Below are 25779 nucleotides of genomic sequence, written 5' to 3' on the forward strand. Positions count from 1 at the left end.
AATACCCACTCACCCACCCGTCCATCCACCCCCCCGTCCATCCAATGAATGAAGGAACGTACGAGTGAATGAGTGGTGTAAACCACCGAGCAGAGCGTCCGGGTGGGTGACCACGAGCACCTTCCCCACTGGAGCACAAATGCCAGGGTGGGCTGCTCTGGTTAAGTCGTGCTGTGTGACAGAGCACCGCCAAACTCACAGGCGCCAACCACGATTTGTCATCGTCTCCCATGGCTCTGGGCACTGAGTGGGCACAGTGGGGGCTGTCACTTGGGTCTCCCCCACGGTGGCAGTGGAGGTTGGCGAGGCTGCCGTCATGTGCAGGCTCCACGGGGCTGGAAGTCGGGGTGTCACTCAGTTGATGCTGGCTGAGGGCTCAGCCGGGGCCCCCAGACCCCCTGCGCCCCGTGTGGCCTCTGCTGTGACTTGGGTTCAGAGAAGGAGCATTTGTCAGTGTCCTGTGAGGCCCAAGGAGACCTCTCCTGACTTCTCATGGCCAAGCCTCCAACATCCTGGGGCATCACTTCTGTCCCGTTCCTGTGGCCAAGGAAGTCACCAAGACCAGCCCAGAATCGGGGGAGGGGACAGAGACTGCCTCTTTGTGGGAGTCAACTAGGCAGCCAGTGATGGGAGCTGTTTTGACCCTTGTCCTGGGGAGATGCCACCTGCTACAGGAGCCTGCCACCAAGGGGCAAAGACGCGTGGACTCTATGGGGCAGCATGGTGACACCCACGTGTCCAGTCCCTATCTAGGGCCCTCCTCCCCTGGTCCCCTGCCCCTGGCTCTAAGTGTTGGCTCTGCCACTTCTGTACCTGGCCAGACCTCAGTAGCCCGAGGAAGACTGGGACAGTGCCTGGTGACACTGCCACTCAGAGTCCTGCAGACATGTGGCTGAACCCTGAGTGCCCAGGAAGTGGGGGGGCGGGGGGTGCGGGTGGACAAGAAGCCAGAGCAGGTATAGGCAGTGCTGAGCAGGGCTGCCCGTCGGTGGGATCATGGGGGTGGTGCTGTGGGGGCCTGGCTGCATCACACAAGCTGCCCAGTGTTCAGTGACGACGCCGTCGCCGTGGTGGCTCACGGACTCCGCCAGGCCTCTGCGCCTGTTGGGAGCCCGGGCAGCAGCAGCGTGCGCCTGGCCCTGGGAGGGGAGGCTGAGGGGTTCGTGTGGCGCTGTGTCCTGGCAGTCTCCACCAGGAGGAGGTTTTCCTTATTTATGCAGCACAGGCGAGCGTATTTGNGGGGGGGGGGGGGTGCGGGTGGACAAGAAGCCAGAGCAGGTATAGGCAGTGCTGGGCAGGGCTGCCCGTCGGTGGGATCATGGGGGTGGTGCTGTGGGTGGCCTGGCTGCATCACACAAGCTGCCCAGTGTTCAGTGACGACGCCGTCGCCGTGGTGGCTCACGGACTCCGCCAGGCCTCTGCGCCTGTTGGGAGCCCAGGCAGCAGCAGTGTGCGCCTGGCCCTGGGAGGGGAGGCTGAGGGGTTCGTGTGGCGCTGTGTCCTGGCAGTCTCCACCAGGAGGAGGTTTTCCTTATTTATGCAGCACAGGCGAGCGTATTTGCCCGCCAGGACCCGGTGAGGTCTGGTGACACCAGAATAAAGACGCCGCCTGCCTTCAAACCGTCCCCCATCTCCAGGGAAATAAACCAAGCACAGGGAAGGACAGGTGGGTTACTGGGGCACAGGGACAGGCAGCCGAGCCCCCCCGGGACTACGGCCTCCAGGAGCCAGCGCCCAGTGCCCCAAAGCCACGGTAGCTGAAGCCCTGTCACTTGGCCTCACAGTCACACGCCCAGCTAAAGATCACCTTCACCCCGGGCTTCCTGACTCTGTCCCTCTGGGGAGGGAGCGATGCTTCCTCCCCTCCTAGCTGAGCGGTCACATTTCCTAGTCCACAGCCCTCCATGCCGCCAGCCCCGGCCCCAGGCACTGGCTCCACCAGGCCCCAAGGACGCCCCTCCTATGGGCCGGTTGGGTCCCGCCAGGGCAAAAGAGAGTCCCGGGAAGTGGCGTCAGCCCCGGCTGGCTGTTCCTTTCTGCCCAGTTGTAAAATCCACTGCACCAGCAATCACCAGTCAGAACAACTGGCTATTACAGGGACCCACTTCATGCTCATAACTTAGAGTTGGCTCTAAAAACCGTCTGTAGAAACCACTTAATTACTGGGTTTTAAACCCACCGTGCGGAAATGATGTTTCCCTGGTGTGTGTTTGGAGGTGATTTCCAGCAGAGGGGGCTCCACGTGGCAGATTTGTGCCCGGCTCCCTGGGCCCCCAACAACTCCCCCGCCAGCCTAACCCACTGTCATAGCCCTGCGGAGCCCCAGGGGCCCTGCCTCCCCAGCCCACCCCCAACCACCTCCACCTGAGTCTCAGGTAGAAGGATGAGACAGAGGAGAGCAAGGCCGATGGAGGCTCCTGGGGCCCCAGCACAGACTCACGGTCCCCCAATTCTCCAGCAGGGCCCGGACTCAGCATCCATCTGCCAGCCTCCACAGCTGTCTCTTCTGTGCCTGTAGGATGGAGCTCATTATAAAGAGAAATATTCATGCAGCCAGTGAGGAAGGGATCCCCCATCACTGGAGGCATCTAAGCAGTAGGACATTATCGCAGTGATTCCAGCATCAGACCGTGGGCTGGGCTGGTGGACCCTGCAGCCGCCCGGGAGGCCTGGCAACTCCGCCTGCCTCCAGTTCCTGGGGCCATGGCCCTGCCCCCAGCTCCCCACCTTGGTCTGTGGTCCATGCTGTGGGGGTGGGGTCTGGGGGGCCTGTGTGACCGCAGCCGTCCCTGCTACTCCGCTGGGAGACATCGTCACGGGACGTTCTCACATGCACCCGGAGCCGCCTCACACTTGTCTCCATGTGATTGCCCGGAGCCGCCAGGAAATCCCCTCCAGAGCTGCTTCCCAGGAACTTTAATTAAATCATCACTCACTTGCAGTCAGAAGGATAGAAGACGTGGACCAAACAGCCTACTCGCCTGTCTTGTTCCTGCCACGTACCGTTCAGTCTGCCCAGCACTGATAAGGCGTCCACTCCAGACGAGACCCTGGCCAGGCCCAGGGGCACGGCCTGCCCCCAGAGTAGGTGCCGTGGGGCTCAGCGGGGGCTGAGGGCCCCTGGGTAAGGGGACAGGAAGAAGGCTTGGAAGGCAGCCCCATCTCTCTCGCCATGCCTTCCTAGGACGCTGGCGCCCCCGCTTGGCAATCAGTGGTTCTGCACAGTCCTCGCCACATGCGAGCTTCTGTGGCCCTGCCCCAGTGCCCACTGCCTCTGGCCTGCGGCCCCGGGCCCTGTCCTTGCTGCCCTCCTCAGGCCCCTCCTTGGGCTCTGTCCCCATAGTGCCCACGGGGCCTGCTGGCCTTTCAGCACCCAGGCAGGAGCCAGGGCTGTGCAGCCTTTACGTCTCCGGGGCCCTCTCTCCCACGGCCTCCTCATCCCCTTCCTGCCTGCTGGACGGGTCGCTTGGCTGTCTTACTCCCTCTAGGGTCTGGCCAGTGCCTCCTAGACATCCCCCCCTGGGGAGGGGCTGGGCCCTCCTTAGGGTCAGTAACTGCCCCCGTGTGCTTCTGTGGGCAGTGCCCGTCTCACCACCAGACTGTGTGCTCCGTGAGCCCAGGGGCAGCCAGGCACCCTCACTCTGTCCCCAGATCCAGGGGACATCAGTTCCGTGAATGCGTAAGTGAAGAGTGACAAGCAAGACTTGCCCCCCAACCCACGACCGCTGTGGGGGAGCCAGAGGCGGACGGCCGTATTGGATCCTGGCTGCAGCTCCCCGCCTGCTGGGCGGTGGTCACCGCCTCCAGGGGACAGTGATAGTAACTGTCTCATCGGAGGGCTGTCAGAAATGTGTGTGAAGCCTCCAGCACAGTGCCTGGCACCAGTAAGTGCTCGGTAAATGCCACGTACAGGAACTGTCCCACCAGGGCCGCTCCCTCCGCTGCGTGATGCGGAGCACCTCCCTCCCGTAGACTGGGGCTGATGCGCCCCAGCCGTGAGCCCACAGCTCGGCCACCCAGTGGGGGACACGATGCAGCAGTGGGCCTCTGGGCTCTGCTCTGACTTGATGCCACAGCCACAGAATATCAGGGGTCCCCGCACTGATGACTGTGGCCTTGACCATTTGCTGCAGACCTTGACGCACTGTGTTTGGCGTTCAGCCCGAGCTGTGAGAGGGGTGGGTCAGCAACATGACGCAGCGTCTAACTGACCCGGCCCCTGGTGGCTGCGGTGTCTTCCTTTCCGAGTGTGAAGGCCGGGGTCTCCGGAGACCCTGCTGCCCTTCCAGACTCACCGTCTCTCCATGGAGGCCACCTGAGCCACTGTGGAAACTGCGTCTCGCCACGTCCCCTGAGATGGTCCCTTGCCGCCACTGTTGACTTAGGGGTGGATGAATGAACATGCTATGCATGGATCGGACCACAGGCACTTAACACACCTGTCCTGGTGGAAGACCGTCTTCCAGAATGCAGCCACGCCAGAGTTCACCGCCCGCCTCTCTCTGCCCGAACCAGTTGGCTGCTTGTGGGTTAGACCCAGGTGCACCCGGAGCCGGGTCTCACATACCGCCCTGGCGTGGCCCCATGGCCCGGACGGAGCACCTCCTCTCCCCACCGGGCTCCTGGGCTTGGTCTGTAAGAGACCACCCCATCGCCCACCTCACTGCCATGGTTACGATACCAGCACTCATGTGCCGGGGCCTGAGCAGGGCCAGGCACTGAGCAGGCATCCCAGCCTTCTCACCGGCCCAGCCCTGCCCAAGGGGGCTTGAGTCCCTACAGAGAGGAGACTTGGAGACACGAGCCACTGGCCACCTACTGGGGAGGGTGGAATCGGGGGTTAAGTTGCGTGGCGACATTTACAGCAGGTGACTGAGCTGAACGGCATATCCCAGAGTGCTTCTCGGTGGGCGGACAGTCTGCCCTAATGCAGGTCAGTGGGTGATGCCACCTGGATTGTCACCACGGCCCCCTGCCAACCCACCCAGGTCCCTGTCAGGGCCTCCCTGCACCGCAGTCCGTGAGAAGACACCGAGGGCATCCAGCAGAGCGGGCGCCGTTCCAAAGAGAGCGTGAGGGTGTGTCAGGCCTTCGGGGAGTTGGCAGCCGTCCAGGATGGGGGGCCCTTGGGCCACGGGCAAGCCAGCTCCGCAGGCTGAGGTCACGGGAGAGAGTCGTGAGTGCCCGACTCAGGAGCGTGGGCGGAAGAGACCCTGAAGGCGTCCAGCAGAGCCTCTGCCCGGCAGGAAGACCCCTTCCACAACAGATCTTTCCCTGGGGGAGGCAGGGAAGGGCCCTTTGCTCCTGCAGGTGTTCCAGTGTGAAGTGGGACCTCAGCACGGGGAACTGACTGCCCTCAGTTCGAGGGACGAGACTGAGGAGCCTGAGGACATGGACCGCAGAGATGGCAGAGCCACGCCCCGTGAGCCACGCCCCGTGAGACTCTGTCCTGTGGCCTGCGGCACGCATGGCTGCCCAGACCCAAAGCCCTTGTGTGGAGTGAGGTTCCAACACTCTGGGGCACTGACCAGGTGTGTGCTGACTGCCCAGCAGGGGGCGCTCACTCCCAGAGCCTGCACTGCTGGTGGGGTCATTCCGCCCCTGGGGAGTCGGGCAGGCAGGGAGCCACTCCGCCCAGATTCTAACCCAAGAGCTGGGGGTGGGCACCGCCGCTCTCATCTGTCTCCTGTCTGCCTCTCCCGGCCTGGAAGCCAACTGTCTGCGTCTCCAGCTGGGCGCATCTGTGTGGCCAGAAATAGACGGGCTGTGGGGTTTAAATAGAAAGCTGACGCGATGACACCAATCCTGGCGGCGGGTGGGGACCCTTTGAGGGCGGTGCTTGGAAAGGGCGGACTGGAAACGTCCTCTCCGATGGAGCGCTGTTGGTGGAGGCCGTGGGTCAGCCGTGCCACCAGGCTCTGGTGGGGGCGGTGGTGGCTCCTGGGCACCATTCGCTTCCTGAGTGACTCCGAGGTGTCACCATGTGGGCCAACTCAGCTGTGGGCTGGTCAGCCTGTTGGCACCACCTTTCGGAGGAGATGCCGGATGTTCCGGCCCGGGAAAGTGAACTTGACAGCTGGGCGGGGCCAGATGGAGCCACAGGTGGTTCCTGCAGGGGACACAAGGTGGTCACAGGCCACAGAGTGACAAGAGCCGCCGTAGAGCCAGCGAGCACTGTGCGTGGGGGCGGAGAACGTCCTGAGGCCCTTGGGGTGAGGGTGGGCTGGGCTGCTGCAGCCCTCTCCTACACTGGGCTCTCCTAGGTGCCCAGCACCCATGACAGGGCCCCCACGGCCTGTCTCTCTCTTTGCGTACCGGCCACCTCGCCATCAGATGGGACAGATGCCACCTGCAGGCCAATGAGGTGGCCAGACTTGCTTTGGAGTCAGCAAAGCAACATGTCAGGAGCGTGGTCTGCGACAAAAACAAACCTAGGCGCGTGACTTTTCTTGAACAACGGAGGGCCCGTCTCACCCCCTTCGGAACCACGTTCGATCCCACTGAGCCCTGCTCTTCACCCTTTGAGGCTCGGCCCAGGCGGCACCTCCCCCAGAAAGCCCCCAGCCCCAGGCCAGTCCGAGGGAGAGGCAAGGAGTGGCTCTCAGGTGCACAGTTCGGGCACACTCTGGTGTGACAGGGCCATGTGTTCCTGTCCCCGACACCCCTGCCCCAGCTCCGTGACCCTGACCCAGAGGTGAGGGTGAAGGGCACAGAACTGTGTGGACCAGCCTCCCTTTGCAGCGGCAGAAATGCCACGACAGTGAGGCTGGCCGCCGTGGACGGGCTGTCTGTGGGGTCCGGGGGCTGCACTCGGTCTGTTGTCCCACTGTGTCATCGAGCCCTTCCCACGGCCACTGCGGTGGGAAGTCCTGTCTTCACCCACAGATGAGCGAGCTGAGGCTGAGACGCAAGCAAACTGGCCAGGGCTGCATGGCCCTCCGGGGCCCAGTGAGGACGAGGGCCCAGCGCCCCGGCGCCTCCAGAGCCCGCACTGTCCACAGGTGCTAATGCTGCATTTTGCGCAGGCAGCGTGGCCGCCCAGGGGAGCCCCGGGGGGCTGTCATCGGTATCATCTCTGCCCTGCAGACCATTGTCTGAGTGGCTGAGAGTGGGCACTGGGCACTGGAGCCCCCGATGCCAACCAGGTTCTCCTACTTAACACAGGACACGGCCCCCGGGGCCTCCTGTCTCCAACTGGCAAACAGGACAGGTGGGGACAGTGTCCTCCTCAGGCTGCTGGAAGGAGTGAACTCTGGGGGCCTGGTGTGGGCTGTGTGCCCTGGTTACTGCATTTTGTCACAGCGTTGGGGTGGGGGGAAGGGGAGGCCAAGGCCAGGGTCGCAGAGCTGGTGGGCACGGAGCTGAGAGCCAGCAGGAGCTATGGCCTAATGTGCCGTCCGCCTGGAGGGAGCGCGGATTCCCGGGGCCACTGGGAAGGGACACGTGCTGATGCCCAGGGTGCAGTCCAGTGACACTGGTCCCCGAGGTGGTCGGGGAGGAGCTGTGGAACGATGGGGGCTTTGGGGTGAGTGTTCTGGCCGTGGCAGAAGGGGCCTGGGCTCAGCTCAACACCCCTGAAATGCTTGGTTCTCGTGGCCTCCCACACGGGGCCCGCAGAGGATGCCGGCTTCAGTCGGGCATCCCAGCCGTCTCCTCTGGTCCCCAGCAGCCCGCCTCGCCGCCCAGAAGCTGGCACAGGCACCATGTCTCCCCAGAATAGTAAGGAGTGAAAATAGCAGCATTTAAAATAGTCTGGTTCGCAATTTGGAGCAACAGTCTGCCGGCCGCTGCTGGCTGGCGTCACGCAAATTAATTTTTTTGCTCCACTGTTCCTTTCCTTGTCGGCACTCGTCTCCCCCATCTTGCCTGGCGTGCTCATCCCCCTCAGGCCAAAAATAGCCCCTGATTCAGGTCCAGGGGCATCTGGCCAGGGTGGCTTCCTCGGGGTCTGTCCCCTCCCACTGCAGTGCCACCATCATTGAGGCTGTAGTCCTAACTGAGGCTGTGATGGAGAGGCACCCCCAGACCAGGGCCCTTACTCTGTGTGGGAACAGCAGCAATGCATGTGTATTGGGAGGCGGTGCCTGGGGCTGGAGGTGTGGCAGGGATGAAATGTGGGCCTTGCCAGGCTGCACAGCCCCTGGCTGGAGGGAGAGGCAGACTCACAAAGAGAACACTAGGGAGCATTGGGCTGGACTGAATGAATGCACGAGATGCTGGGAAAGAGCAGGGGAGGGTTAGAGTAACTGTGTATCCTGGAGGGCTTCCTGGAGGAGGTGACCTTTGAAATGAGCTTTGGTAAATGAGGAGGGATTTGGCAGCCAGATAACGAGGGGAAGGGTGTCTCTATCATAAAAGCAGATTAAACTCAAGCGGGAATGTGGGGTGGGGGCGCTTCCGTAAAGCAGGAACACCTAAAATAAACGAGACACGTTCAGCTTTGTTGAGATTGACAGAGTTTAGGCTCAGAAAAATTGAAAGAGCAACCATTATTAATATCCCCTGTGCTTCCTTCCATTTTTTAAATACGTATTTATTTATTTATGGACAGAGGGGAAGGGAAGGAGAAAGAGAGGGAGAGAAACATCAATGTGTGGTTGCCTCTTGTGAGCCCCAACTGGGGATCTGGCCCACAACCCAGGCATGTGCCCTGACTGGGAATTGAACCTATGACCCTTTGGTTCATAGGCTGGTGCTCAATCCACTGAGCCACACCAGCCAGGGCTCTTGTACTTTTTTAGATTGAGGTGTAATAGGCACACAGCTTCTGTTCGTTTCAGGTGCACAGCACGATGATTCAGTATCTGTAGGTTGTGTGGAGTGATGACCAAATCGGTCTCGTTAACAGCCATAACCTCCCATAGCTACAAAACGTTTTCTCGTGATCAGAGCTTTTAAAATGCACTTTCTTAGCAACTTTCAAACATATGACACGGTTTTCCTGACTGCAGTCGCCTTTCGTACGTGACATCCTCAGGAGGCCGTCTCGTAACGGGAGGTCTCTGCCCCGGCCCCGGTGCCGCCTGTCTCTTCTCTGCGTCTGTGAGCTCGGTGGCGATTCCGTCTGTCAGTGAGGTCACGTGGTATTTGTCTTTGTCTGTCTGTCGGGCTCACACCACTCAGCAGAACACCCTCACGGTCCGCCGGTGTTGTCACCAACGGTAGGGTTTCCTTCCTCTTTGTGGCCACCGAACAACTCTTTCTTTCCCCTTTATGCATTTTCCACTGAGGAAATTACACTGACTGTACCCACTTGCCGTTGACGAACCGGCGCAACCTGGTCAGTGTGGCAGGCACTGGAATTACGCTGGCTGACACTTGAAGCCCGCCTTTGTCACGAGCCCCCTGCTGCCTTGTCATAAACAGCTCTGCAAACATGACCCTGTGGTCTCTTGCTCCCCTAACCCTTCTCTGTGACCCCCCCCCCCCCCCACCAATCTGTCCCATGTACAAGCCACAGCTCTGGGCATCTCCAAGCACATCTGTGTCCAGCTGTCAGGGGCAAAGTCACCGAGGACCCAGGCGACTGCCCTGCGGGGGCCGCTCAGACCCCCGGCTTGCTTGGGAGAGAAGCGTTCGGGGCTTGCGTGTGGACGTGCCTGGGAGCGCATTGTGATGTCGCTGGAAAGGAGGCACATACCGGGTTCCTGCTTGTTCACGGAAAGGCAGGAGCTCGGGCGTCTTACTGACTTGTGCTCGCCGCGGTCAGTCGTCTGCGAGAGGACTTGCCTCCTGGAGGAGTGTTGGGTTTGGGAAGGCCCCCCCCATGGGGCATCCACACGGAAAGGGGCATCGTGGCCCCACCCCTGTCCCTGGGAAAGCCAGGCTCACCGTGGCCAGGCCAGCCCCCCCCCCCCCACCGCCTGCAGCTCCCGGCCTGCTGAAACGCTGGCGCTCAGGAATCACGCTCACGTCCTGACTTCAGCTCTGCCTGGCGTGTGACCTCGGCAGTTGGCGGCCTTCTCTGTGCCTCAGTTTCCCCATCTGCCAACCAGAGGGAGCCCTGGCATAGTGAGTGTCACCTTGCAGTCCTGAGGAGGACAGCCTGGTGACCCTCCTTTTAGACTTTCCCTGCGGGCTCGCTCGGCCCGGGCGCAGGGCTGAGCCCCCGCCGACTTCACAGGCAAGGAGACTGAGACACGGAATGGTGGTGAGTTAGCATGGGCCACACAGGTGTGCACTCCGAGCCAGGGAGTGCGAGCAGCCCCTCACGCCTGGGCTTCGCGTTTCAGATCATCCTCGTGAGCTCCTCGCTCAGTGACGGGCAGCAGAACCTGTTCCTCAGCACGGACGAGGGCAACTCCTTCCGGAAGCAGGTCATCCCCTTCTCTGCCGAGAAGCTGATATTCCACCCCAAGGAGGAGGACAAGGTCCTGGTCACCACCAAGGACAGCAAGGTGAGCCGGCGACAGGCCAGGCTGAGGGGCAGCCACCACTCCTCGGGGGAAGGGAAGCCCCGGGATGGGGGACACTGGACCGTCCGTCACCATCTCTCCAAGGCACGTGTGGGAGCAGCCCTGGGCTGCGGGTGTGAGGACCGAGGGGGGTGCAGGGGCGAGGGGGTGCTTGGCACTCACAGGGGGCCCAGAAGTAGATCATAGGACCATTCCATTGCACCCTCCCTCTGCACATCACTTCCACTTCTGGAACATTCCTGGCATCCTCCCAGCCAGCCTGCCAGGGCTTGCTATCAGCCTGGAATGTTCTTCCACCTTCACTGACAGGTAGGAGTCACCCTGAGACCCCAGACCAGCGTCCCCTCCTCTGGGGCTCTCTCCACCAAGGGTACCTTTGTGGGTGATTGAGCAGACCCCGGCGGTGGAGGGCTCCGTCAGAGCCGGCGCACAACAGGACGGCTGCCCACCCCCGTCCCGAGGGCTGAGGGGTGCAGTTCGTGGCTAGGAAGGGCCGGTGGAGGGGCCGCCCATAGTAGGCAGGCACCCCTGCAGCCACGGTGGAAATGACTGCAGGCTTGAAAGCTGCAACGCAGCATTCTCTCACCAATCTGAAGACCAGGAGTTTAAAAGTTTCACTGGGTCAAAACCAAGGTGTTGGCAGGGCCTCGCACCCTCAGGGGGCTCCAGGGAGCACGTTCCAGGGCCTCTTCTGGCTTCTGGCATCCAGTGGCCGGCAAACCGATTGCTCGGACCTTCCAAGGCTGCACCTTCACCTCTCTGTCGGCTCCATCTTCATAGTGTCTTGTGTGTGTGTGTGTGTGTGTGTGTGTGTGTGTGTATGAGAGAGAGAGAGAGAGAGGAGGGGGGGCGATAACTCCCTCTGCCCCACCCAGGTAATCCAGGACAATCCTCCACCTAAAGATCTTCACTGAGTGACCTGTAAGGTCCCATCCACAGGTTCCAGGGATTAGGACAAGACTGTCTTTGGGGGTTTGTGTTCAGCCTGCCCCCCCCCCCCCACTGTCTCAGGAGAGGATCCGGGGAGTCCTGGCTCTGGACATCCCTGGGTACAGGAGTGACCCCGCCCAGTCGCTCCCTCCCAGCACTCCGACCTTCTCCTGGCACCGCCAGGGGCCGAATCCCACCAGGAGTCTGAGGGAATGGCCTGTGGATGCTCCCACACTGCAGGCTCCGGGGCAGAGAGGGAGGGAACGGGCAGAGCGTGCGTCCGGAGGCAGGCGGGCGCGGTCTGCCCCAGGAACCTTCCTCTGTGACCCCCAGGCCTGCCGGGCCCCCCTCACCGACCGCTCTCCCTGATTCCAGTGCCTCGCTTTCCCAGGACGGGTCACAAGGTGTATTACATGTTCGTACTATTATTTTGGTTAGTTCCTGCACGTTACACACTCCCTTGGGGCAAGCTCCTTCGGGCAGGGGCTCTACCTGGTTTTTATTCCCACCATTTTATCTCAACTTCCTTAATGGAAATATTTGTTAGGTGGATGGATTGAGGATAGATGGGTGGATGGATGGTGGATGGATGGTGGATGGATGGATGGATGGTGGATGGATGATGAATGGATGGATGGAGGTGGATGGATACATGAACGATGTGTCTCTGCCAACAGTGACCACCCATGTCAGAGATCATCACATGGAGACCCCTTGTGGGGGCCGAGCTGTGGCTCTCTGTAGGACCTGAGCTCCGTGCCAGGGTCTGGTCCTTGCTGACTGCTGTCCCCGAATTTCCCCGGCTGTAGAAGCTGCCTCTCTGCTCCGGGGCCTTTCATGGGGACTGAGCGTGCTCCTGGGTACTGACGGCACTGCCCCACTTTCCCCACAGACTGCGGTACAGCTGCAGAGACTTGCCTGCCGGCAGGAACGGCCTGCGTGGCTGTGGCTCCTCACTCAGATCACAGCGCCTGAAACACTGATGGGGCTGAACCCTCGGTGGTTGTCCTCGGTCCTTTCCTGTGACTATACAGAAAGGAAAAGCAGAGACAAAGGGCTTGGTTATGGCTGTGAAAGGGATGAGGACATTAGAAACGAGGACAGCAGGGACTTTTTTCCTGGGGCTCCATGGCTTTGAAAGCGTTCCCAGCTCCCTGGCAGCAGGACGGTGCTGGGGAGCAGCGCAGCTCTGGGCTCCGGCAGACCCAGTGCGTCGGGCAGGCGTCCGCCACTGGGGGTTGAGTCCCACGCAGCCATGACCTCAGTGACTCGCAGACATGGGCCTCGTGTCTTGTTCATGGGTCTGAGGACTGGCTGGGTTCTGTTGGATTCCTCTGAGATTGTCTGGACATGCCTTCTGGCTACTGGTAGGACACATCCAAGGTCACCACCACCCGTGCCCTGGCCTGGGCCTCTCCACGCTCAGCCCACGTAGCGGCCACTTACAGATCCCTCTGCAGCTCCTGCTGGGTGGCCCCGGGCAGGGCACGGGCGGCGGCTGACCTTGGGCATGCCAGCAGCGACCAAGGCCAGACTACAGCAGGAGGGTGCACGTGCTCCCAGCCGGTGGGCACACCTCCGGTGCCCAGCTTGGGTGACAGGGAAGGCTGTGCCCCTGGGCCCTACGGGACACCTACTGCACTGGGCCACACCGCCAAGCCTGGGGGACGTAGCAGCTCCACCGACACGCAGAAACAAACCCAGGGAGGCCGCCAAACCTACAGGGGAGCTCCCATCGGACTGTCAGCTGAATCCCCAAAAGGAACTGCAGGCAAGAAGGGATTGGCAAGAAGTATTCAAAGTCCTGGAAAGCAGGGACCTACAGCCAGGATTGCTCTACCCAGCAGAGCTGCCATTTGGAGTCAAAGGGCAGATGAAGTGCTTCCCAGACAAGGTCAAGATGAAGGAGTCCGTCACCACCAAACCAATATTACGTCGTGACATGTTAAAGGTCTTTAAGAAGATTAAGACCATGAACAATGAAATGGCAATAAATACATATCTATCAACATCTGATTCTAAAAAAATAAACAAGCAGAACAGAAACAGAATCATAGATACAGGGAACATTTTGATGGTTGCCAGACGGGAGCAGGGTCGGGGTAAAAATAGGAAGGGGTAAGACGTACAGACAGGCAGTTACAGAACAGCCATGAGGATGTAAAGTCCAGCACAGGAAGCGGAGTAGCCGAAGAACATATACGCTGAACCCGTGGACTGATCAGCGCCGTGGGGATTGCCTGAGAAAGCAGGGGAGGGTGGGTGGAGGGGAACAAAGGGGGAAAAACTGGGGCAACTGTAATAGCATAAACAATAGAATGTAATTTAGGAAGAACACACAGCTCGTGTGCAGAGCCAGGCCTCTGAAGTTGCCCCCGCTGCAGCCCACACTGCCTGGCAATGTCCACTAACCAGGGATCGGATGCTTGAGTGCAGAGTCCAGCGGCTGCCTTCACCACCGTCCCTTCGCCCTTTCTAGCTGGAGGACGGACACCAACCAGACCGTGGCCCAGTGACCTTGTGGGCCAGCACAGAGCACCGGAGGTGGCAGGAAAATGCCTCCTTCCAACTGCTCACTTTCCAAACCTCGCTCAAGTACATCTGTCCAACTCAGAACTGTAGCTGCAAGGGAGTCCGAGCAATGTTGGATCTTAGCTTTACAGCCTCTGCAGTGAGAGAGGGAGGGATGCCAAGTACCAGCCACCACACCCAGCATGCATGGAAAGCCCGTGCAGCATCGCAGTGCCTCTGATAACTGTGTAAGACCTGGCTCGTGTTTCTGTGAACACACCTTCCCCTGACCTGGCCCTCCTCCTTTACCTTGCTGTCTTCCTGCGTGACTCCTGATCATTGTATCTCTGTGTCAGGGCACCATTCTGGTACACAGCCCTCCCTCCCCTCTTGGAGGGTGATCCAGCTCGATCCACCCTTCCATCACTCTGAGGGTTTCAGCCGCAGTGGCTGCATGGGGTATTTGTTCTCGCTTATTTCCCGACGTCTGTCTTTTATTAAGCGGAAACATTGTGTTTCTGCAGCATTTGACGGCACATTATAAAATCACCTCCCATGGGAGCAAAACTGGAAAGGCTTCATAAAGCCCCAGGGCAGGCGTCATAGATGCAAGTGCCTCCGCGACAACGGCCGTGAGGACGCCATCCAGCAGGGCAGGGGGTTTCTCACCTGCCTCCGGGGCACTGAAGCCGCAGACCCGATGTTTATGCCCCCCAATTTGCAGATGGGTAAACTGAGAGAGGAGGTGGGACTGGCCCTGGCCTGGCCCCTCAGGTGGCCCAAAGGGCTGGGGTAACCGGTCATCCTTCAGAGGGGTGCCTCTGCCAGTGGTATATCATGCTCAGGTCTGCAGGCGGGGATGGCCGCAGTGAGCATGCACCACGACCTGGGGTCCCTTGACCTCTCTGGTCGGTGAGACAGGTGGTTTCACGCCTGCGTGTGTGCATGAAACAAATGAAGCAGTGTTTGCTAAGCCCGTGTCTCGGTGCCTGGCTCCAGGAGAGGCCACAGCTGCTGCCCAGCTCTCCCACGATGGCCTTGTGCAAGTTCAGTTTGGCCAGTCGATGCTTCCCACGCACCCCGCGGCCGTGTGCTGGCGCGATGCCGCCTGCTGAGTGAGACCGAGGCCCTGGCCTCCCAAAGCCGGGGCTCGGGGGATGGAGGTTTTCCAAGGGTCCTTTTTAAATGTTAGAGGCGATCATGACGGATCCCGTGCCCCAAAGCAGGTGTCCGCGGACAGTGGCCTGCCGCCTGTTCTGCCAATGACGTCCCGCTGGCGCACAGCATGCCCACTTGGTGCCCACCGTCCCAGCTGCTCTGAGGCTGCAAAGGCAGGCTGAGCAGTCGCCCTGGAGTGCGCGAGGCCCGAAGGGCTGCAAACAGTGACTGGTGCTTTGCAGAACATTTGACCACCCTGCCCTAGGGTGCAGTCCGCTCACTCATTCGGCACCCCAGCAGTGCTGGGCCGGGCGAGGCGTGGTGACAGAGAGTGGGGCTGGCAGGCTGGGTGCCCACGAGGGAGATACCGCGGGGCGGCGGCCCCGGACTTTGCGCAACCCAACCTCTCGGCTCCTGCCCCCTGGCCTGGATCAGCAAAGGCTCTTCTTGGAGCCCCCACACCCGACCCTGAGCCTCTTGGGGGTTGGCCTGTACCCCCATGTGAGTGCGGGGCCAGCCACCAGCAGGTCTGTGGCCAGGCCTGGCCAAGACTGGCACCTCGGGGGAGGGGAGGCCTGGCTCTCGGGAGAGGCTCATACCTGACCAAGCTTCCGTTTCTTTGCTCTCCGCCCTGAAGCTCTACGTGACCTGTGACCTGGGCAGGAAGTGGCTGCTGCTGCACGAGCGAGTGATCAACGAGCAGGTGTTCTGGTGAGAGCCCGCCCGACGAGGGGCAGTAGCTCCGCGGCCCCCGCTCAGGGCGCCCCGCCTGCTCCGTCCCCGGTCCTGCACCACCTGTCCCCAGGGGACCACCCAAGGTCCCTCCTGCCCCGCGGGACGGTAAGAATGGTGACGACCTGGGGCCGGTGCCCCGAAGGCCACTCGGGCAGCAGGGCCGGCTCCCCAGCCAGGTTCTCGTGGGAGCCTCCGGGCGAGCTCTGGAGCCATGTTCTGGTCCCACGGCTCAAGCCAGGCAAGGCGGGGGCTCGGGGCCCGCGTGTCGGGTAAGGGGGGGAGGCCCACGGGGGACAACTCCTGCCGAGGTCGGGGCAGCGGGAGCAGGACGTGAGCCGCTCAGAGCCCACGGTCCCCCACCAGCCACGCACCGCCTCCTGTGCGGCTGCTTCTGGGGGCGCTGGCGTTCTCTCTGCCGAACCCCCCGGCTGGTGCACCTGTGCGCGCTCACCAGTGGAGCTGCAGCCGTCCTTGTCTCGCTCCGCACGCTTGTTCACGCGGCGAGGGGCTAGTTTCCTAAGGGTCCTGGGCTGAAGGGACCTTTGTGTGTCCTCTGGAGCACGGGCTGCCCGGACACCGGCCTTTCACTAGGGGCAGAATCGATGGCCTCATCTCTGCACGGCTGCCCACAGGAGGGCCGGCTTCTTCCTCATAAACTGGAGCCCTGTGGTCGATCACCGGCCTTATCATCGGAGTCACCTGCCAGCGTCGAGGGCCCACGGGGGTGGGGAGGGGAGGAAGTGGGATTTCTGCACCGAGACGGCCTGGGCAGGGGGCATAGCTGCCAGCATAGCTGCCCCGGTGGGTCCAGCGCCGCCCTGTTGCCCTCAGTGCTCACCAGAAACCGCTGTGGTCGGGGAGAGGCACCGCCGCCCCCGACACGGAGAGGCACGCTGGCACTAGTCCCTGTATGGCTAACTAGCATGTTACCATCGCAGCCGTCACCCGACTTCTTCCCCGGGTTTCTCAGACGGCTCCGGGTTGTTGTGTGTGAGCCGACAGTTGCTCCAGGCGCTGGGCCTCGGGGCCCGGCCTCACCGGGAGCTTGGTGGCAGTGGTCATGGCCCCCTGTTGTCCGCGGCGAACATCGCTGTTTGACAGCATTTCCAGGCACTTTTCATCCCTGAACTGGCAGCGGGAAGGACCCATGTCCTGTCTGACTCTGGGGCTCGTGACTGACCTCAGATGCTAAACAAGGGGGCTCCTGAGAGTGGTCCTGGGGTCCCCGACGGAGGGCAGCCCTGGAGCGGGGGGCCGAATGCATCCTGCACCCCAGTGGGCCCGGGGCATCACCCACCTTGTTAGCATCTCGGCAGCCCTGGAACAAAATCGTAGTAACAGCCGCCCAGTGGTGGCCTTGCTGTGAGCCCCGCCCACTCACCAGGCACCAGCCTCCGGTCTGAACCCCCCTGTCATCGGAGCCCACTCACCAACAGCCTGATTGCCTCTCCTCGGGTGGCGGGGGGAGGGGGCCGAGGCCCAGAGGGGCTGGACGGTTGTCCCGAGCTGTGACTGCCCCGCCTGTGGCCAGTGGCCGTGCTATTGGTCCCTAAGGGGCAGTCCAGTAGCTGGCTCTCCCCAGGTCAGTGCCTCCACTGGGCCTATGCTTGCCCGGGAAGCCACAGCCTTCCTCTGCTGAGCTGCGGGGCTGCCCCTTGTGGGCCCCATGATGGGACCTCTGTCATGCAAGAGGGAGGTCACCCCACACCAGGTTGCACGACGCCCCGGAGGGCTCATCAGAACCGTTACCTCGCAGCCACCCTCAGCACCAGGGGGCACATCGATTCTCTGAGCTTCCAGGCACGTGGCTCCAGGGGTCTCTGGTTTGTGGGTCATCTCGTGTGACTGCTATTTCCGAACAGTGGTGCGTGGTCGGGACCTTCCCCTGACACCATCCTTGGGAACCTAGAGACAGGAAGGTGCAGGAGTCACACGTCATCTCCTGCGGGAGCCAGGCTCGCTGCTGCGGATGCAGGGTCTCATTCCCAACCGTGAGCAAAGGTTGCGGGGCAGGTGCTGGGCCTCAGCCCGCTGTGTCTACTCTCCCAGCCAAGCCCCGATGCGCGTGTCGGGAGAGCCATGGGAGACACTGCTGGTGGAGTGAGAGACGGAGGGAATGCGTGGGGGTCGGAGAACGAACGGGAGAAAGTGCGTGGGTGAGGGACTGAGTGAGTCAGTGAATGAGTGAGTGAGTCAGTGAGTAAATGAGTGAGGGAGTGAGTGAAGGACTGAGTGAGTCAGTGAATGAGTGAGTGAGTCAGTGAGTAAATGAATGAGGGAGTGAGTGAAGGAGTGAGTGTGTCAGTGAGTAAATGAGTGAGGGAGTGAGTGAAGGAGTGAGTGTGTCAGTGAGTAAATGAATGAGTGAGTGAGTGAAGGAGTGAGTGAGTCAGTGAGTAAATGAGTGACTGAGTGAGTGAAGGAGTGAGTGAGTCAGTGAGTAAATGAGTGACTGAGTGAGTGAATGGGTGAGTGTGTCAGTGAGTAAATGAATGACTGAGTGAGTGAAGGAGTGAGTGTGTCAGTGGACAGGCTGGTGTCATTCCCAGACTTCAGAGATGACAGATTGTCAGAACCCAATTCCGTGGGCCCAGCTGAGGGCCATCGGTGCTCCTGGTGAAGGGCACAAAGGGCACCTCCTTTGCTCAGAGGAGAGGGATTACAGGCCCGAGAGCTCCCTCAGGGAGCTCACGACCATTGTGCTCCCAGGAGCCCAAATCAACACGGCCCCTCGCCATCGAGACTTCGTGGAGGCTCAGAGACAGGTGCTGGTGCCCACGGTCCAAAGTCTGCACAGCACAGGGACTCGGGACCGCACCTGGTGCTGGTGTCTGCTGGCTCGGGGCCCTGAGACCCACGTGTGGCTGCCCGTCCCATGGGGCCTCTGGTCCCTGGCACAGGCGGAGCCCCTTGGGAGGCCGGCTGAAAGCTCAAGGGCCCAACTCAGTTCGGGGGTCAGTGGCCTCTGGAGACCAAGCGCTCTGCCCGGGGGTCTCACAACCGGCGAGGATGCCAGGGGATGTGCTGCAAGGAAGACAGTGTGCCTCTCCTGGGCCCGAATGACCATGGAAGTGACCTCCACGCCTTGACCCTCGGTGGCTCTGGGGCAGGGTCCATGTGCTGCAGGGGTCGGTGTCCCTGCTGGTGGGGTTGGTTGCTGGGTGGACTTGAATCGGTCACGTTGGTTGGAGAGCCGCTGCACTGAAAATGCTCCGCTCAGCAGACCCCGAGATCCTTGCGCGGGGAGACGGGGTGGGGGGAGGCTGAGTCATCAGAGGAGGCTGAGTCATCAGAGGGTTCCAAGAGTCGACGTAGAGGAGAAGATGGCGGGCAGATCCCCACCTGGAGGGTGCGTTGCAGAGTGGAAACCGGAGCACGCTGGAGCAGGTCTCCGCTGAGCCTCCTTCCAGTCCAAACATCTGCACTCTGCTTCCTGGGTGCCCTGGGCTGGGCAGGCGCTGGGGGCCCGCTGGGCTGCGACCCTATGATGTACCTGCTGTCCCCCGCTTCTCGGGCCTCCCCAAAGGCCCACTCGGCAGCCGTGGAGCCCGATGCAGCCCAGCAGTGCCTAAGCTGCCGGCCCGCATGGTCACGGGGCCAGCAGCCGGGAGAAGGGCCTCCCCAGGGCACACTGGGGCTCTGGTCTCTGGGAGCTGCAGGTGAAGGGACAGGGTCCTGTGGGGAGCGGGGCCCTGCCACTCAGGGCCATGTACCCTGGAGCAGTCACTTCACTCCTCCAGGCCTCAGTTTCCTCAGTTGGAAAACCAGGGAGGTATTCCCAGGCCTGCCCCTGCCTCCTAAGGCCATTTAGACCTTAAAAAAAAAAAAGACAAAAGACACACAACTCATGGGATAGTCCTTTGCAAAAGAGAACATTTTCTATAAAGAGGACCGTTGCCCGGGCTGGTGTGGCTCAGTGGATTGAGTGCCAGCCTGTGAACTGAAAGGTCGCCAGTTCGATTCCTGATTGGGGCACGTGCCTGGGTTTTGGGTTTGGACCCCAGGTTGGTTGCATGTAAAGATTTTATTTGTTTATTTTTAGAGAGAGGGGAAGGGAGGGAGAAAGAGAGAGAAACCTCAGTGTGTGGTTGCCTCTCATGTGCCCTTCATTGGGGACCTGGCCCATAACCCAGGCATGTGCCCTGACTGGGAATCAAACCAGCTATCCTTTGTTTTGCAGGCTGGTACTCAGTCCACTGAGCCACACCAGCCAGGGCCCACTCTCTAAAAATAAATAACAAATAAAATCTTTAAAAAACAAAACAGAACTATCACCAGAAGAGCTCTGAGCAGACCCAGGGCCCCGCCTGGCAGAAACCCAGCTGCCTCCTGGGAGCCGCAGGGTCTGAGAACTGTGGCCTCCAACCACGGCAGGGGAGGGGCCTGTGGCCTGGGAGCCCACATGGCTGCAGGGGTGGGGGACGTGGATGCAGGCACTGTCCGGNAAGTGACCTCCACGCCTTGACCCTCGGTGGCTCTGGGGCAGGGTCCATGTGCTGCAGGGGTCGGTGTCCCTGCTGGTGGGGTTGGTTGCTGGGTGGACTTGAATCGGTCACGTTGGTTGGAGAGCCGCTGCACTGAAAATGCTCCGCTCAGCAGACCCCGAGATCCTTGCGCGGGGAGACGGGGTGGGGGGAGGCTGAGTCATCAGAGGAGGCTGAGTCATCAGAGGGTTCCAAGAGTCGACGTAGAGGAGAAGATGGCGGGCAGATCCCCACCTGGAGGGTGCGTTGCAGAGTGGAAACCGGAGCACGCTGGAGCAGGTCTCCGCTGAGCCTCCTTCCAGTCCAAACATCTGCACTCTGCTTCCTGGGTGCCCTGGGCTGGGCAGGCGCTGGGGGCCCGCTGGGCTGCGACCCTATGATGTACCTGCTGTCCCCTGCTTCTCCGGCCTCCCCAAAGGCCCACTCGGCAGCCGTGGAGCCCGATGCAGCCCAGCAGTGCCTAAGCTGCCGGCCCGCACGGTCACGGGTCCAGCAGCCGGGAGCAGGGCCTCCCCAGGGCACACTGGGGCCGTGGGTCTCTGGGAGCTGCAGGTGAAGGCACAGGGTCCTGTGGGGAGCGGGGCCCTGCCACTCAGGGCCGTGTACCCTGGGGCAGTCACTTCACTCCTCCAGGCCTCAGTTTCCTCATTTGGAAAATCAGGGAGGTATTCCCAGGCCTGCCCCTGCCTCCTAAGGCCATTTAGACCTTAAAAAAAAAGACAAAAGACACCCAACTCATGGGATAGTCCTTTGCAAAAGAGAACATTTTCTATAAAGAGGACTGCCCGGGCTGGTGTGGCTAAGTGGATTGAGTGCTGGCCTGTGAACTGAAAGGTCGCCAGTTCGATTCCTGGTTGGGGCACGTGCCTGGGTTTTGGGTTTGGACCCCAGGTTGGTTGCATGTAAAGATTTTGTTTATTTTTAGAGAGAGGGAAAGGGAGGGAGAAAGAGAGCGAAACCTCAGTGTGTGGTTGCCTCTCATGTGCCCTTCATTGGGGACCTGGCCCATAACCCGGGCATGTGTCCTGACTGGGAATCGAACCAGCTATCCTTTGTTTTGCAGGCTGGTACTCAGTCCACTGAGCCACACCAGCCAGGGCCCACTCTCTAAAAGTAAATAACAAATAAAATCTTTAAAAAACAAAACAGAACTATCACCAGAAGAGCTCTGAGCAGACCCAGGGCCCCGCCTGGCAGAAACCCAGCTGCCTCCTGGGAGCCGCAGGGTCTGAGAACTGTGGCCTCCAACCACGGCAGGGGAGGGGCCTGTGGCCTGGGAGCTCACATGGCTGCAGGGGTGGGGGACGTGGATGCAGGCACTGTCCGGGCTCAGGACCCCCATGCCGACGCCAACCGGAGCCCTTTATGTTGCAGGGCTGCGTCTGGAGCGGACAGCGAGTCTGACGTGGTCCACCTGCAGGCCCACGCGCTCGGAGGAGGTGAGTGGGGCTGGGCGTGGCAGAGCCAGTTGTCCTTGGGGGTCCTGACCCTGCAGCAAGGCTCAGTGTGCCCATGTGGTCGCTCGTCCTTGGCGGCTGGAGGGCACAGGAAGCGTGCGTGTTACGACGTGGCATAATTCTAAACGTGCTTGTTTTCTCGTGGGAGAGAAACTGAAGCCAGGGAACTCCGCTCCAGTGGGAACACTTAAGGCGGCGAAGTGTCCCGGCCTCTGAGCACTGTTTCCCGCTCAGCCAGGCCCCTCCCTGGTGCTTGCTGAGTGCCAAGCATGGGGGCCTGACGGCTCCTGCCTTGATGGGGCAAGAGATTCCTGCCCTGCTGGGGGCTCAGGGTGAACAAGAAAGCCCTGCCCCTTGCCTGGGGGCGCGGGGTGGCAAATGCACTGACCACTGTGCAGGCCCTGGACCTGAGGGTGGCCGGGTGGGCGGGGAGAGGAAGGGCACAAGCTGGTGCAGGTCCCTGCTGTGACCACAGTGCCCTGCAGGAATGAAAGTGCCTGAGGGAGCGAGTCATCATTGAGTGAGCGAGTTGAGTGAGCGACTTGCCGCCCTCCGGCCTGACCTAAGCTGGTCCCCACCACAGTCCAGCAGGGGGAGCCCTGCTCAGGACACTCACTGTTGGCCAGGAGTGGCTTGGCCATTTCAAGGAAACCGGAATGTGGTTTCAAGGTGGTGGCCACAGCCTGGGCATTGCCGTGTGCCCTATACATGCCACTGTCCCTGAGGTGGGCGTTCATACCCCTCCATCGTGGAGGAACCAAGGCCGAGGTGGCCCTGTGGGCGAATCAGGGTCTGGGTAGGCCTGGGCCAGGCCTGGGCCCTCAGTGCACCCCATGCCACATGGCAACCCAGGGCCGTGGGCAGAATGTGCCCCGGAGGCACTGGTGGCGGGGTCCCCACTTGGTCCTTGTGCTGCGTCCCGCCCCTTCCCCACAAGCTGGAAAGAAGAGCTTTCCACAGCAGGTGGGCCCCAGCCCCTCCACACGACCCTGGAGGAGCCCCCACCCCGACTCCTCAGGAAACAGCCCACAGTGGAAACAGCAGCCGCCTGGCCCCACCCACGCTCAGCTTTGCTTGGCTGAGTGTTTCGGAAGAGGCGAAGCCATCGCCCGGAGCTTGGGGAGGAAGGAGTGCACGAGCCCCACACCCATCAGGCAGCACAGACTCCAGCAGGGCGGGGGGGTGGTGCGTGCCCATGCGGGCGTTGTGGGTGCCCACCGTGGCCCTGGGCCCTCCCTTCTGTGGGTGACCGCACATGCCCAGGGCAGGCCAGTTGAATGGGGACACGTGGGGGCCTCAGGCCCAGTCTCTCTGGGCCAGTGTGAGGTCCCCGTCCTGCCACAGGGGGTCTGAGTGATGTGTGCAGGCGCAGTTCACGGCAGTCCCCTGGGACAGGAGGGAGGGTGGCCTGGAGCAGTGGGCTGCCGTGGTCCAAGTCCTGCTAGCCCGCCCCAGCCCTCAGCTGCTGGCCTTCAGACCAAGCTCAGCAAACAGGTCCTGTCCAGGGCCCTGAGGGTGACCATGTCAGCTTGCGGGCTGTGAGGTCTGAGCTACAGACTCACTCGGGCAGTCTGGAAGGTGTGGCCTTTCTTTAGGAAAAGCTGGTGGCAGCTGTTTGCCTGTGCTTTAGACCGGGTACCCGACCCCTCACTGCCCCCATCTCCTCACCTGCCGGGCAGGACCACCGCAGCTTCCTAAGAAGGTTAGGAAGCTCATGGCCCAGAGCCCCCCAAGCAGCAGCAGGTGTAACCACAGGGCAAACCCCTTAAAATTCCAGTCTGCCCGCAAACCCACTGCGCTGCTGCCGGTGGGCTGATGGGCCCGGGAAAGGCCCGGCACTCGGGGCGCCCGAGGCAGACTCTGAACGTCAGTCCTGGGCGCCCAGCAGCCGGCTCCTCTCCCCTGCAGGTTTCCGGTACCTCACTTACCACGTCTACAACTGCTCCCAGAAGACGCCGACGTCTCCGTTCTCAGGCCCCGTCGACCTCAACTCCCTGTTCGTGGAGAATGATTATATCTTCTTCACGGTACCGTTGCTGTGGGCTCTCGGAAGTGGCGTAAAGTGACGTGGCGCATGGGCTGTCCCACGGGAAGTGACTCACGCGGAAGGCAGAACAAGAAATGGTTGTTTGTCAGGCGTTGCTTAGTTCACAGTCTCCTCTGCTCCTGTGGTCGTGGCGGCAAGCACCTCCAAACGGTCCCACAAAGCCAGACCCCGGTTCTGGGTGCTGCCTGCCCCTCCCCGCTCCATCCACCAGCAGCCTCCCACAGCCCACATCCATTTTGCTCCATCTGGTGTTGGTGACTTTGGCTTTGATAGGGCTGTCTCTGGTCATTGCCCTTGGCTGCCAGACACCAGCTGTCCACAGCCCAGCAACCAGGACCTGCTGCTTGTACACACAGGGAGTCAGGCCAGAGTTGGGCACCCACCCCCCCAGAAACCATGTGGACTGACCATTAGGATACTCTAGTCAGCAATTGGTCATACCACTTCTTGATTACTGCTACCGACAAGGAGCTCAGCCCTTCCAAAACAACCTATCCCCTCTCCTGGTTGACTCAAATCTTAGAAAGTTCATTCTACTTTGCTCCCTAATTCAGATGCAGGGGAATGAAATGTTGATAGAGCAGGAGGAGAGAGGTTAGTTCTAACTGAAAGAGGCAGAGGAAGCTTCTCAGAGGAGGAGCATTTGGTATGGGGATTTGAAGGGTGAGTAGGAGTTCGTCTGTTTCAGGCAGAGCACGTTTAAGCAAAGCCAAAGGGCATTTTTTCACGAGCTGAATACAAAGTGTAGTTTTCGTTCATGAGGCTCTGGCTCGAAAGGAAACCTTGCTCCTCAAAACCATGCCTCTCCCTCCTGCCAGGCAACCTCGGGCAACCGGACCAAATTCTATGTCTCTTATCGCCGCAATGAGTTTGTCCTGATGAAGCTCCCGAAGTATGCATTGCCAAAGGTAGGCGGTATTTCCCTCGCCTGCCTGGCGTGGCCACACCCTGAGCCTGCGCTCACACGCAGGGCGGGAGGGCCCCTGTGCAGATACTGACCGGCCCCCGGGTCAGGACGGACAAGGGGAGTGTGGCCGGCGTCCTCCAACTGCCCCCCAACCCCGGCTCCTGCGTCACACGTGCTGGCTGCATCCGTTGTAGGGCCTGGGCCGCGCCCTCGGTCTTTCCCCAGAACTTCTGCACACAAGATGTTTCAGGACAAATGTCACTTGCCAACGACCCCCAGGCTGATCTTGGCCTCCGTCTCTTGCTGGCACCCCTCCTCCTGACACCCAGGGTGCTGGGGATGCCTGTGTGGCTCTCCTGCTTGCGGCTGGAGTTTTAAGAGGAGGGGCAGTTTCTGTTTATTAACCTCTGCTTTCCGACGGCCTGGGGGCCCAGCACATAGTAGGTGCTCAGTTCTTGTAGCTTCCCTCCCCTTGCCTGCGCAGGCAAAAATGGGGGATGCAGGGCTGCCCAGACCCTGGGCCCAGCCCTGTCTCAGGACCCAGCTCCACAGCCCCTGCCTGCTGATACTTTATGCCCATTGTACCGGCGTTCAGAGAGGCTGGGTAACCTGTCTGAGGTTGCACAGCTACTTAGAAGCCAAACATGGGGTCAAACCCACATCTGGGTAAGTGAGACCAGCTTCCTGCTGCCTCTCTGCCTGGAGGCCGTCGCCTGGCCCCCTGCGCAGCTCTGCATCCCCCCTGCATTGTTGGGAAGGGCAGGTGTTGCATGTGTTTACTGGGAGAAGGGCAGGCTTCTCCCACATGTGTTTACTGAGCAAGTGCAGCTAGAAACTGCGCTGGGCACGGGTGCTGCCTGCCGCTGCTGTGAGCCAGACACCCCAGCGACCTGCTCCCGGGGCTTTGCAGAGAGGAGCAGGCCGAGCACCATGCTGCAGATGGCGCACAAGAGAGCTGCGGGTTGTGGCCGGCACGGTGACGGGGCCGAGGGGCAGAGATGGAGAGCGATGGAGGGTGCTCGGCTTCTCCGAGGGGGCATTTCCTCTGAAGCCCAGAGGTGGGGGATGGGTGAGATGTTCAGAGGAGGCAGTGCCTGGGTGGGGAGAGCCTGGGAGAGCCTGGCCGGAGGGCAAG

At 61.1% G+C, this 25779-nt stretch overlaps 1 protein-coding gene across 1 annotated transcript in view; it reads left to right on the forward strand.

Annotated features, from left to right (window-relative positions):
- Positions 1-25779, forward strand: part of SORCS2 (sortilin related VPS10 domain containing receptor 2) — a 252813-nt gene that overhangs the window by 189088 nt on the left and 37946 nt on the right. The window contains exons 4-8 of the mRNA XM_037046299.1: positions 10233-10397; positions 15652-15725; positions 21608-21672; positions 23599-23717; positions 24556-24645. Of these exons, the coding sequence (XP_036902194.1) occupies positions 10233-10397; positions 15652-15725; positions 21608-21672; positions 23599-23717; positions 24556-24645 (513 nt within the window). The remainder of the gene's footprint in view (positions 1-10232; positions 10398-15651; positions 15726-21607; positions 21673-23598; positions 23718-24555; positions 24646-25779) is intronic.

The sequence above is a fragment of the Sturnira hondurensis genome, unplaced genomic scaffold, assembly GCF_014824575.4.
Source record: "Sturnira hondurensis isolate 20B ecotype Veracruz unplaced genomic scaffold, ASM1482457v3 Scaffold0000780, whole genome shotgun sequence".
In the NCBI taxonomy this organism is placed as follows: Eukaryota; Metazoa; Chordata; class Mammalia; order Chiroptera; family Phyllostomidae; genus Sturnira; species Sturnira hondurensis.